At 38.7% G+C, this 13,560-nt stretch overlaps 1 protein-coding gene across 11 annotated transcripts in view; it reads left to right on the forward strand.

The window, feature by feature from the left end:
• Positions 1 to 12,762, forward strand: part of LOC103720578 (protein PHOTOPERIOD-INDEPENDENT EARLY FLOWERING 1) — a 28,063-nt gene extending 15,301 nt beyond the window's left edge. For 9 of the 11 annotated variants that reach the window (XM_039125277.1, XM_039125276.1, XM_039125275.1 and 6 more), the window contains 8 exons: positions 597 to 665; positions 1,355 to 1,417; positions 1,494 to 4,614; positions 5,489 to 5,553; positions 5,634 to 5,704; positions 6,069 to 6,843; positions 10,193 to 10,686; positions 11,892 to 12,762. In XM_039125277.1, the coding sequence (XP_038981205.1) occupies positions 597 to 665; positions 1,355 to 1,417; positions 1,494 to 4,614; positions 5,489 to 5,553; positions 5,634 to 5,704; positions 6,069 to 6,843; positions 10,193 to 10,686; positions 11,892 to 12,315 (5,082 nt within the window). In that variant the 3' untranslated portion in view covers positions 12,316 to 12,762. The remainder of the gene's footprint in view (positions 1 to 596; positions 666 to 1,354; positions 1,418 to 1,493; positions 4,615 to 5,488; positions 5,554 to 5,633; positions 5,705 to 6,068; positions 6,844 to 10,192; positions 10,687 to 11,891) is intronic. The other 2 variants (XM_039125280.1, XM_026809808.2) reach the window with 1 other exon arrangement.
• The last annotated feature ends 798 nt before the right edge of the window (positions 12,763 to 13,560 follow it).

Here is a 13,560-nt window from a genome sequence, read left to right on the forward strand (position 1 = left end):
TATTATAGAATTCTGTTTGGTTAAAATTGATGTACTCTCATAATTAGCTGCCAAAATGCATGGTGGAACATCTAAATTGATTATTAATGCTGTTCACCATGGTCTATACATATGCCTCAGGCGATCAGGACATCAACTTTAATCTTTTGTCAATGGGATATGATATGCTTTGATCCATTTTTCAGAAAGTATCCAAATCAGTTGAATGCTGAAGAACTTGTGTTCTAATATATGCATGAGATGATGACTGTGTTGATTGTTGACTTGGGCCGCCTACTGTCACTTTGATCCAGTTTGGTTATGCCCTAGGAACTCCTTTCTCAATGCATTTTTTTTTTCTATGAGTTCTGCTCTATATTGTTAACAAAAATATGATAGTTCGACTATTTTGAGCTATAACATATGTGCTCTTAATACTGACAAGATAGTTTTTTTGTGAGATTAATGGTTGCTTGTTCAATAGCATTGCATTGTTGATTTTTCACTATCCTGTAGTTTATTTTGTTTTCGCCCTTTGATTTCTTTCTTCTTTTTTCCTTTTGGTTGGGGGGATTATATGATATGTAAATTAGTATAATGTGATTATATTTATGTAGGATGATGAAACAACATTGTCAGAAGAGGAGGAGTTGGCAAAGAAAGAAGCAACTGACCCTCTGAATGAGGTAAAAGGGCATTTCAATTCCTGTTGCTTGTGGTTACTTTTTTGTGGTCTGGTTTTATGTTCTTATTGCCAGTAAGATGACAATTCAGAGTTAAGGTATATTAACTAGCCCATGCAGCACATGGATTTTTTTGCCAAAGTAGTACTTATTTAATTACTGTCAAATACAAAATTATATATGTGTTGGTGGGTTTCTGTTTTCTAAGGTTTCCCTAGTAAGCAACTTGTCTTGCTTTAGAGCATAGACAATTTGTTCCATCATGAATAGATCAGTTGGCCACCTAGATGGTTTCTGAATGTACCAGGCACCTGCATTATGTTGTAAAGCCTAGGCTGTCAACCTAACCTAGTTGCCTAGGATGACAGTTGCCTAGGATGACAACTCAGTGCTTTCTAATTTGTTGTTCTTTTATTCGTCTAATCATAGTAATGATCTCATCCAGGCATGCGTTCACGTGGGTCTGCAAGTCACAATGCTGTATGTACCTATGTGTTCTTAGTACTGTAACCACTGTTAATGGAGTATTAACTGTTAAACCACTCTAATTGTCCAATTTCATCAACATATTGACTACTGCATCATTAAAAGGAATTTATGTAATGTACTCTCCACAATTCTCCTTGGTCTTTCTCAATGATATTTTCACATATTCTAGTCTTGAGTTCTTTAATTCAGTTTGTTTTCTACAGATCAAGTTACTGCAACAAGAGAGTGAATTGCCTATTGAAGAGCTGCTTTCAAGGTACAAAAAGGTAGGACTACTTTATGCAATTTATCTGATATTCTTTTCCTGTGTATTACCATTGTTAACATCTTTCTATTTTTTAGGATGACTTTACTGATGATGGCACCATGGAATCTGAATGTGCCTTCTCAAGTTCTGACGATCAGGTAGATTGTGCAATGCATCAGGATGTTCAACATGGCAGTCAAAACCCCACCTTGGATGATGGTATGTTTCACGAGCACAATCCTGCTGAACCCAGGGAAACAGACTCTGCTAATAAAGAAGCTGAGGTGAATCATGATCGGATAATGGATGGGAGAGAGAGCGAGAATATAATTGCTGATGCAGCTGCTGCTGCAAGATCAGCACAACCAACTGGTAACACTTTCTCAACAACAAAAGTGCGTACAAAGTTCCCATTCCTTCTTAAGCACCCTCTTCGTGAATACCAACATATTGGCCTAGATTGGCTGGTCACAATGTATGAGAAGAGGCTCAATGGAATTTTAGCAGATGAAATGGGTTTAGGGAAGACAATCATGACAATTGCTCTTCTTGCACATCTAGCATGTGAAAAGGGCATATGGGGACCTCATCTCATAGTGGTGCCAACTAGTGTTATGCTGAATTGGGAAACTGAATTTCTTAAATGGTGCCCTGCTTTCAAAATACTGACATACTTCGGAAGTGCAAAAGAACGGAAGCATAAGAGACAGGGTTGGCTAAAGCCCAACTCCTTCCATATATGCATCACCACCTACAGGCTTGTTATACAGGATTCAAAGGTATTCAAAAGGAAGAAATGGAAATATTTAATTCTGGATGAAGCTCACTTGATAAAGAACTGGAAATCTCAGAGGTGGCAGACTCTATTAAATTTTAATTCAAAGCGCCGGATTTTATTGACTGGAACACCTCTACAGAATGACCTCATGGAACTTTGGTCTCTAATGCATTTTTTAATGCCTCACATTTTTCAGTCTCATCAGGAATTTAAAGACTGGTTCAGCAATCCAATTTCTGGTATGGTAGATGGTCAAGAAAAGGTTAATAAAGAAGTTGTGGATCGGTTGCACAATGTGCTTCGTCCTTTCATACTGCGACGTTTAAAGAGGGACGTTGAAAAGCAACTCCCAAAGAAGCATGAACATGTCATATATTGTCGACTTTCTAGAAGACAACGGAATTTGTATGAGGATTTCATTGACAGCTCGGAAACGCAAGCGACATTGGCAAGTGCAAATTTTTTTGGCATGATTAGTGTTATAATGCAACTCCGTAAGGTTTGCAATCATCCTGATCTTTTTGAAGGCCGTCCAATCATAAGTTCATTTGACATGGCTGGTATAGACATGCAGCTAAGCTCTTCTGTTTGCACAATCCTTTCTTCTGGTCCATTTTCTGAGGTTGATCTGAGAGACTTGAATTTTGTATTCACCCAGCATGAATATAATACGACCTCATGGGAGGTTGATGAAGTTGCAGCAATTGCTTCTTCTCCAACTTTAACCAAGGGCACTGGACTGCAGGCTTTGGATGGAGCGTCATTCTGTAATAGTAGATATGAGAAAAAGAGAAGAGTTCATGGAACTAATATATTTGAAGAGATTCAGATGGCCCTTTGGGAGGAAAGAGCGAAACAGTTAAAAGAAAGGGAAGCCTCTATTGCATGGTGGAATTCTTTGCAGTGCCGTAAGAAACCTATCTATGGAACTAATCTAAGGGCGCTTGTCACTATAAAACATCCCGTTCATGGTATTCATGAGCAGAAGAACAAGCCTTCATGCTACATGAACTTTTCATCTAGACTGGCAGATATAGTTCTGTCACCTGTTGAACGCTTTCAGAAGATGCTTGATGTGGTTGAATCTTTTATGTTTGCTATCCCTGCAACACGAGCCCCTGCTCCTGTTTGCTGGTTTAGCAGAGGACGATCCCCTGTTTTTTTGGAACCAACTCATAAGGAAAAATGCATTCAGCTTTTTTCTCCACTCCTTACACCCATTAGACCTGCCATTGTCCGTCGGCAAGTGTATTTTCCTGATAGGCGTCTTATACAATTTGATTGTGGGAAGTTACAAGAGCTTGCTATGTTGCTGAGGCGCTTGAAATCAGAAGGTCATAGGGCCTTGATATTCACTCAGATGACTAAGATGCTTGATATCTTGGAGGCATTCATTAATTTGTATGGCTATACATATATGCGTTTAGATGGATCCACACAACCAGAAGAGCGGCAGACTCTGATGCAGCGGTTTAATACAAATCCAAAATATTTTCTTTTTATTTTATCCACTCGTAGTGGTGGTGTAGGGATTAACCTAGTTGGTGCAGACACTGTTATCTTTTATGATAGTGATTGGAATCCTGCAATGGATCAACAAGCTCAAGATAGATGCCACAGGATTGGACAAACACGAGAAGTGCACATTTATCGACTTATTAGTGAGAGCACCATTGAGGAGAACATCTTAAGGAAAGCAAATCAGAAGCGCGCTCTTGATGATTTAGTCATTCAGAGTGGCAGTTACAATACAGAGTTCTTTAAAAAGCTTGATCCTATGGAACTATTTTCTGGTCATGGAGCACTTCATATTGAAAATCTGCATAAGGGGAACTCCAGTGCTGTTGAATGTTCCACCGATGAAATGGGGGTGCATTTGTCAAATGCGGATGTCGAAGCAGCTATCAAACTTGCAGAAGATGAAGCAGATTACATGGCCCTCAAAAAAGTGGAGGAGGAAGAGGCTGTAGATAATCAAGAATTCACTGAAGAGGTTATTGGAAGGCTAGATGATGAAGATCTTGTTAATGAAGATGATATGAAGCATGATGAGAAAATTGCTGAAGAACTGAGCTGCTGGACTTCTGTTGGAAACAGGGATGATGACAATACTTTGTGTGCGAGTAATGTTAATGATGAAAAGGCTCTTACTTTGGCTGGGGGAGATGAAGATATTGACATGCTTGCTGATGTTAAGCAGTTGGCTGCTGCAGCTGCTGCTGCTGGACAAGCAAGTTCATCTTTCGAAAATCAACTTCGACCAATTGATAGATATGCTATGCGTTTTCTGGATCTTTGGGATCCAATAATTGACAAGTCAGCAATAGAATATCAGGTGAACATTGAAGAGAAAGAATGGGAGCTCGATCGTATTGAAAAATTCAAAGAGGATCTAGAAGCTGAGATTGATGAAGATCAGGAGCCCTTCTTATATGAAAGTAAGCACAGTCTAGGATGCATTTATATATGTAAATTAATGTTCCAGGAAGCATTTTTTCTGGGTAATTCTTTTTGCCTTGAGCAAAAGATTATGTAATTTTTACATGATTAAGGGTAAGGACGGCAGAACTGTCCCGAACTAGGCGGTTCCAGCCGTTCTGAGCCATACGGTGGCTCACCGGTACGGTTCCGGCAACGGAAATGAAATCCATTGCTGAAGCTGGAGAAGAAGGAAAGAGAGAGCGAGTGGGGGAGGGAGAGGGCAGGACGCCCGCAGAGGCCGCGGGAGGCGAGGCCGCGGCCGATTCCCCTGTTTTTAATGAAACAGGGGTCCGGCCGCAACTTAAAAAATTTCGCCGGCTCGAAATAGGGGAACCGATTGCGGCTTAAAAAATTCCGCCGGCCTCCGCCGGCCTCCCTTCCTCTTTTTCCCTTCTCTCTCTTCCTCTCTTCCACGGTACCGTGCCCTCTCCTCTGTCGATACAGGCCCGACACGACCCGTATAGACTTGTTCCGCCAGAGAACCGGTACGCTGCTCGGTACCAGTTTCACTAACCTTAATTAAGGGTATCGAGCCCTCAATCTTTTATCGAAAACTGACAGTGTGCTCTTCTCTGTTGTTCTCTTGTTACTTTTAATCATTCTATCTAGTATTAAGACTTACCCTTTGCTATTCTATTACCTACTTTATATTTATAGTCAATTTGATATATCACTTCATTCTATTGATGTCAAAGTGAGGTCTCCGTATTATTTCTTGTTGGAACAAGTATTTTGGGGCCATATTTTACCGTCCCAGTTTTACTGATTACTTGCTTTATTTTGATTCATTTATCTCTATTGGGATACTTATCAGTGCTCCACTAATCGCAGGATGGGATGCTGATTTTGCAACTACAGCATACCGGCAACATGTTGAAGCTTTAACTCAGCGCCAGGTTTGTCAGTACAAATTAACTGCTGTTGCTGCTCAAATTTTGGCAGTGAGCCTGTTTTTTCACTTTGCATCATTTTGCAGTTGATGGAAGAACTAGAATGTGAAGCTCAGGATAAAAGGGATGCAGATGATGAGAATTGCGATGCCATCAGGTAACTCTATGAACTCCAGTTTTTGGATTTTGAATTTACATTGTTGCTTAATTGCACTTTCTTGAGTTATTTGTTTTTTTCTGTGGAAAAATCAAGCAAGAATATGGTTGCTGTGTAATATTGTCATGCTTCTTATGACTCCAGATTAGCTACTAGCTTATATTTGCAATTTTCAAATTCCGTGCTGGTTCTCCATACAAAAAGTAATTAATTTAACAAGTTGGCAATTTACACTAGGACACATTTTGTAACTCTTTTGCTTAATATAATCATGTGAGCTTTAGATGTTTGTTTGTATTTTCTGGTGGCCCCATTGTAGGATAATTGGTGCCACATCTAAATTGTGATTTACCAAACCTTTTAGCGTGCACAGGAATGTGGCAGCAGTTGAACGTAAGCCTAAGTCGAAAAAGAAGTTGAAGAAGACAAAGTTCAAGTCGCTGAAGAAGGGACCTCTAGCGTCTGAATCAGAAATCGTGCATGAACCACCAGTAGATCCCATGCCTGCTGATTATAAGGTTCTTTCTCCAGAGATCATCTGTCCTGAGTCACCATCACATTCACCTCCTATAAAAAAGCGTAAGAAGGCCATAGCTGCATCAGAAGAAAAGAGCTCAAGAAAATGCTTGAAAAAAATGAAGAAAGCTCCTGAGAAAAATTCTGCAGCAGATTCTAACTCTGCAGTTAAGAAACTTGTGGAAACCAGAGACATCAAATCTGGAGAGGGAGCTAACGATCTTGATCTCAAAACAGCAAACAGAATTAAGACAGGAGGCAGGATTTCAATCACATACATGCCAGTAAAACGTGTTATGGTGGTCAAGCCAGAAAGGTTAAGAAAGAGGGGACATGTTTGGTCAAAAGATTGCTTTCCCCCTCCAGATTCTTGGTCATCCCAGGAGGATGCCATATTATGTGCAACTGTACATGAATTTGGTGCGCATTGGAGTCTTGTGAGTGACACACTTTATGGTATTCCTGGTGGTGGGTTTTTCAGAGGGAGGTTTCGCCATCCTGCCCATTGTTGTGAGAGGTTTCGAGAATTATTCTTTAAATATGTTATGTCTGCAGTGGACACTTCTAACACTGAAAAGATTAACCCTTCCGGATCTGGAAAGGCTCTCCTAAAAGTGACCGAGGTAATTAGCATCTTATTTTCATATTTTTACGGCATTAAAATCAGTTAATATTTGTAAAACCCTTGGAGTAACTAGTAGGTGGTAGTTTTGTGATTTTATCAGATTGTAAACTATTTTTTGGAACTGTTGTAAATTGTGGGACAAATAGGACATTGCTTTTTGTTTCAAGGCCACGTGGAATTATGGATTTAGTATTAATTTTTGGTATCCTTTTTCCATCTTTCCTTTTTTTCAATCCTGGGATGTTTTCTCTATGGGGCTGCAGATATTTTAATGGCATACATGCATCTCTATCTCATTCCTTGTTTCATATTATATATGCAGTGCTATTAAGTTATGCAAATCATGTATGCGTTGACACCCATAATTTGTATGTTGAACTGTATCTTTATTCCAAAGCTTACTCCTTTCAGTTGGGTTGAATACTTGATCCATCTTTTATCTCAATGTCATATCAAGTTTTATTCTTTAGTATCCTTGATAGGTCTCATTTGTTGCTCTGGAGTCGCTCTTTTCTTGGGCCCCCAAACATGAATGTGAAGTATAGTGGCGCTGTTAGAGTTGTTGGGTTCTACTAGAAATGGAATTCTTTTGCTTGACAGTGACCTTGGAGATGCTTTAAATGCTTGATAACATGGAAGAATAGAATCCTACTGGAGTCCTTAACCTACACATTTTTATAATGCTATAGAAGGATGATAAATTTATGAGATGCATTATCTCCATCGTGATTACTTGTAGTGTATGATCATCTTATGTCTTATGATCCTCTTTTGGATGTCATTGAGTTATAATTTGGTATTCTTGAAAGTCTTGGAATAAAATTTTTTGATTGATGCAGCCACATGCGCCTTCGTTTAGTTTGCTTTCATCTAGACCAAGACTTGGCAAACCAACAAAAAAAAGGATATGCTAATGTCAGAATTTGCAATTGGCATGTGAAGATACATTATATAATTTTGATTTCTTTGGGAAAACAGGATAATTTTAGACTGATAAACATAGTTTCTAATAAAAGATGAATCGAGTGATCATGTTTGTATTGCATTACTTCGAGTAATTTGTTATATGCATTAACATCTCCCAGGTGTTGTACGCATAATGCTAGTATTATCAAAACTTATTCACTGGTGGTAAGGTGAGGATCTTAAAGGTTACCATGATGCTAGTCCTTGTCTTCATATGGATCGGCAATTAATTATTCTATGTGCAATGTGTGCCTTCAAATCCTCAAACATGAAAATGTTGAGTTAAATTCAGTTAGAAAGAGTCTTTGTTCTTCCAAACAGATGCAAGACTTTTCAGTATAATTGAGCTAGACATCAAATTTGTGAAGAAAGCAATGGTCAACATTACCCAATTATAGTCCAGGTAGTCCGGAGGTCTGGGAGTGGCAAACTGGGATAGACTAACCTTTGTCATTTTTTCGCAAAAAGATGGCTGCCCTAGGTCTCGAACCTATGCCATTACACTTGTCAGTCCCCGGCCTTTTACTATTGCTCTAAGCAATGGCTGCTCATTGGGCCAAATTTCAAATTTGAGATAAAAAATACAAGCCTTAGTTGCTGCTTATTACCATGGAGCAATGAATATCACTTTGATACACATTGATACAAGTCAATATGCAGCATAAGATGTTATGGTTATTAGGGGGATATGTAGCTACGCAACAACCTACCAGCATGTAGTATAGATAGAGGCTTTTATAGGTTGGTACTTCAAATTTTGATTTGGACCCAAATCCAACACATTGAATTAATGAGTCTGATTATGTTGGACTTTTCGTTTTAGGTCCTGATGTGTTTTAAGAGCACAAGGCTAGACTAATCTATGAATTAATTTTTGTTCGGTTTGATTGGGTTTGTTGGTGTTATCAGAGTTCTATTGATTTTTGTGAGATGTATGCTTTAATAGAACAAGTTTTGACCCAGATACAACCCATATCTCTCGACTTTGGGTAGAGATCAGGTCCATATTTGATCAGTACTGGTCAGGCTTGAATCTAACCTACTTACCTCCCAGTTGAGCAAGCTAAGTAGAAAGTCTCTCCTTGGTGATTTCTCAAGTTATAGGTCTTTTCTAGTGTAATCATGAACAAGATTTGCTATATGATCGGTTTACAAAGCATTATGTTTTTGATATCGTTGGTGGCAATTGGTAATTGGTAAATGATATTAAATCAGTCTTATCCTGCAGTGGAAATTATGTTTAGTAGTCTTCTGATGTCGAGAATGTGAATGTTGCAGATCTATTATTTTTGAGGCTCACTTTCATTTGAATGAGGAAAAAATGGATTTCTCTGACATATAGGTGAACCTAAGGAATTGTTATAAGAGGGAAAGTGGAAGACTAAGCAATTTTTTGTTATACTCCTTGATGAATAAATTAGTTTTAGTATATGTAATAGGAATGTTAATGTCTACTGATTGAATCCCTTTCCTGTGAAGGATGCTGTTTGTTCATCAGTTTATGATGGTAGCATACAATTTGTAAAACCTGTGTTTTCACTCTTGTTCATGATATTTATAGTAAATAAGAGGTCTTTCCTACATTTTTTAACGAAAACTTCCAACGTCCACAACTAGGCCCAGTTAGAGTTGCACTTTGTCTCTCACAATTTGAGTATATATTTTATTTTATTTCCTTTTGAAGTTCTTTGTTCAGGTAAGACATATCTATGGGATTCAGTTTGTGACGATATATCCTTTGCCTGCAGAATTAGTACACTTTTATCAAAATTTTGATCTCATTTCAGTTAAACATTTCTATATATGCACTTTGATGGACTGTCACAATGTGTCTTACTAATTTACTATCAGAAGGTGATTTAAGAGGCAAAATTCTGATAGTTATATACTAGTTTGCAATTGAAAGGCAACTGGATGCTTTATTAGGTACGAAAAATATGGTAGAGGTTAGGAAAAGTTAGCAGGGAAATTCTTGATATCCTCTCTTGTAATTCCATTCTGAATTAAGTATTTTAATTATTTTTTATGTAGCTTAAAATTTGGGTTTTAGTTACATATTTGGCATCACGCCATGGTTAACACCATTTGTAAATTAGGGTAAGCGGTCGATTTCTTATTCTCCATGTTAGTTCTTATTTTAGGACTAGTATAGTTTATTAGAGGTTCCCTATATTTGTGCATTCGAATAAGTGGCAGATATGTTGTTAGTTGCTTCTGATTAAATGTCCCAAATTTGTTTAAAACATGCTGCTCTTACTTTTAATTTCTGTTGACAATTTAAGTAATGTTTTGGTTAATATTCGTGTGGGGACCTTGTGATCATGTTCAAGCCTTCTGAAGTACACGACCTGAAAAAGTGACTAGGGTTCATTGTGTGGCAGGATCAAGTTCATGCATTGGTCAATGTGACAAGTGAGCTGCCTGATAATGAATTGCTTCTTCAGAAACATTTTATTGCAATACTTTCTTCTGTATGGAGAGCAAAATGTCGTATTGAGCGCTGTCAAAACATGCCATCTTCGAGCAGGCTTGCCATCGACTCGTCTGGGAAGAATTCGAGAAGACCAACTGAAAAGATGAAGCTGGCAAATTTGAGACAGAGCAGCAAGCTAGTGATGACAGCCATTACTGATTCTTATAGGGAACATCAAGAAGAACCGGTAGTTCTGTCCGGTCAGCCAGAGGCTTGTTCTATAGTTGATCAGTTGGATCTAACATTGAATTTCGCCATGGACCAAGTTAATCATGACACTGCTTTTCCATCATCAATTACTGTGTCAATACGTGGCCCAGAACCTCGACAAGAAGACAATGTACCTCCTGAACGATTTTTGCTAGCAGAATCTTCTTGCAGAACTGCTGAGAACCGCTTCAGGTAAGCAGGAACATACTGTTACATCTATATAGCTTTTGAACATTTAGTTGTTCTGCCCTCGTATATCCCTACTGCATATGAAGAATGGCTGACGCTTCCCATGAACTAAGAATCCTCTAGAAACATTTTGAATAAAAGCATTCCTCTTCCTTGCAGCTCTCTGCAAATAATGTTTTAGGGATGCAAATTGGGTGCATATAACATATTTATCACACAAAAGGTGATAAATGTTAGGAAAAATATGGTCCTAAATGTTTTGTTCATCGAATAGGTTATAAAAACCATCAAGTGTTCCTGATTCGGACATATTTATTGCACAGAATGTTATAATCTACATTGTTCAAGAAGTCTGATAGCATAGTTCTTAATAATTAGTTGACAGAGTAGGAGCCATCCATCAAGTACTGCTCTTTATTGAATCACTTGAGTTTGAAAGTAATGGGATTACAAACATCTGCGAAAACAGAAAACATTTGATGAAATACTCAACTTCATTGACAATGTAAATACCTTATCCTGAACATTTAATCATTTAATAAGATCTCAGGGCTACCATAGATTTCTCCTTTTGAATTTGTTGAGTGTATTGTGCATTTTAATTGCTAGTTATCGAAAAATCTAGGTCAGCTTCCACTTTTAACACTTAAACTGATTTTGCATAGAATTTCTTGATATGGGTAGTCTTTTTCATGAAGTCTGTTGCATTATCTGGAAAGGCTTATGTGAGTCTTGCTTCGTTGTACAACTGAAAGTGAGGCTTCTCAAAAACACTTGACACTCGCGGTGAAGGAAGTGGTAAACATGTACCACAGAGAGCTTGCTTAAGATGTTTCTTTTTGCCTTGTGCCTTAATGGGACACATATGCATCAAATTTTAGTTATTTTCACTGTAAAAGAGGAGGGAGGGAGCTGCAAGAATTTTGTTTTTCTTTTTAAATGTCAGAAAAAATAAGTGATGATATGATCTCATCGAACACTCCCATCTCTAGACAACAGCACTGAATTTGAGGTAAATGGAGGGTTCTTACTGAAGTTTAGAAAGGCAGCATTGTAACCGAGTCCGACATCAAGATTGATACCCTTTGCCTTGCATTTTTTGACATGATTTTCTACATATACAGGGATAAAGCTTTCTACATCTTGAAGCTAAGCATTTTTGGAGAGAAAAATCTGACATTTGTTTCTGTTTTTGATATATAATGTAGGCTGGCTTTAGGAGCTTGCTTCGAAGGTGAAGGTTTGGGATGGGCATTACCAGCTTTTCCTCCAGCGGATATTATCAGATACAAATCTGGTTCAAAGTCTCAGTCTTTAGGCAAGCATAAAGTTGCATCTGATTCAACCAAGCCTCCAAAATCGAAAGTTCAGAGGACTACAGAACCACATGAAGATTCAGGTTTGATTGGCAAATCCCTCTTGCCATCATCTAGGCAAACTCCTCCCCTCGAGAGCTACAGCTTGCCTCACCTCATTTTGGATTCTGGGAGTGACTATTCTTGGCTCCCTGCCATGGATGCACTGCCGCGAGAAACCGAAGGCTTTGAACTTGTTCCGCACGAATATGACCCTAACTTTCTTGGTGATCTTGAGGATCCTGGATCACTGCTGGATATCATAGACATCGGATGATGCATGTAACAAGTGGTGAATGTCTGAAGCCTTTGGTCCCAAATGCCATCTGGATCCTGATTCTTGTTACAAGCAGGATCAGTTTGATCTGATGACTGGCCGCGCACATTATGTGCATCCAGGTTTTCAAGGATGGGCCAGTTAGGACAGGGCAGCACTATGTGGTAGGCACAGGAAAAGGGACGGGAATGGATGTGGTCATTGGGTGCTCATGCATGTATAATAGTAGTTTAGGTTTCAGTGATGTAATATATTTTTCCCTTCTGTATGCATGCTCAGGGGAAGCTTGTAATTCTTACCACAGGAAATATTTTCACATGCAGAAAATTTTGTTGGGTGGATACCCGTTGAAAAGAAAAGATGAAGGGCCGCCAATTATTCTTGTTTTTAAAAAAATCCAGCTTTTGAGCAATTTGACGATGATGGAAGATTAGATGTTCTTAAAAATTTTACATGGCATACAATTTTATATGTTGCTGAGTAATTTTGTCAGACATGATTTGAGAATTATCCAAGAAGCAGGTAAGTAGATGAAGAGCAGATAAAGGTGCAGGCAGAACAAAAATCTCATTAATCTCTTTTTTTTCTCCCCCGGTTACTGGGATTATGATTGAAAATTTCTAATGGCTTTAACACAGCGTGCGAGAGGCAACTGTGCCCTTCCTGCGCTGCGTAAGTCTGTAGCTCCGGATGCTTTAGTTTACACGGCTATATAAACCTGTACAGCACTGAAACATTGTAATTGATGGAATGATGGCGTAAAACCTTCGAGTTGGGCAGTGAAGGGCATTCACCGAGGGAGCTTCGGTTTGCATTGAGGCTTTCGAAGCTCCTGCATGAATAAAATATGGGAGCTGTCATTTCCCTGTTACCGGATGTATCTATAATCCATTTAAACATGCGAACCTCAAAAGAAATGTTCAAGTTTTAACCTCATCACAAGGTTATTTACCAGATCTTTGCCTATTATTTCTGCCTGCTAGCAGTGAAGATATATATGAAAGAGGAACACGCTCGCATTGAACTAACCAAATAATTTTCATGTCCAAGGAATCCCAAACGCCCCGATTTTGCTGTAGGAGATGAAAATTCTGGGCTGACGTATCGAGTAATCCGTTCCTTCAATACCTCCGACGAGGACGCAAGACAAACGTAGTGATTCCTGCTTGGTGCCCGATGGATTAGAATGCGTGTTGATGCCAGTTATATAAGACCAAATTCTGAGAACCGGTCCCACCGTTTAGG

Source organism: Phoenix dactylifera, chromosome 4, assembly GCF_009389715.1.
Source record: "Phoenix dactylifera cultivar Barhee BC4 chromosome 4, palm_55x_up_171113_PBpolish2nd_filt_p, whole genome shotgun sequence".
In the NCBI taxonomy this organism is placed as follows: domain Eukaryota; kingdom Viridiplantae; phylum Streptophyta; class Magnoliopsida; order Arecales; family Arecaceae; genus Phoenix; species Phoenix dactylifera.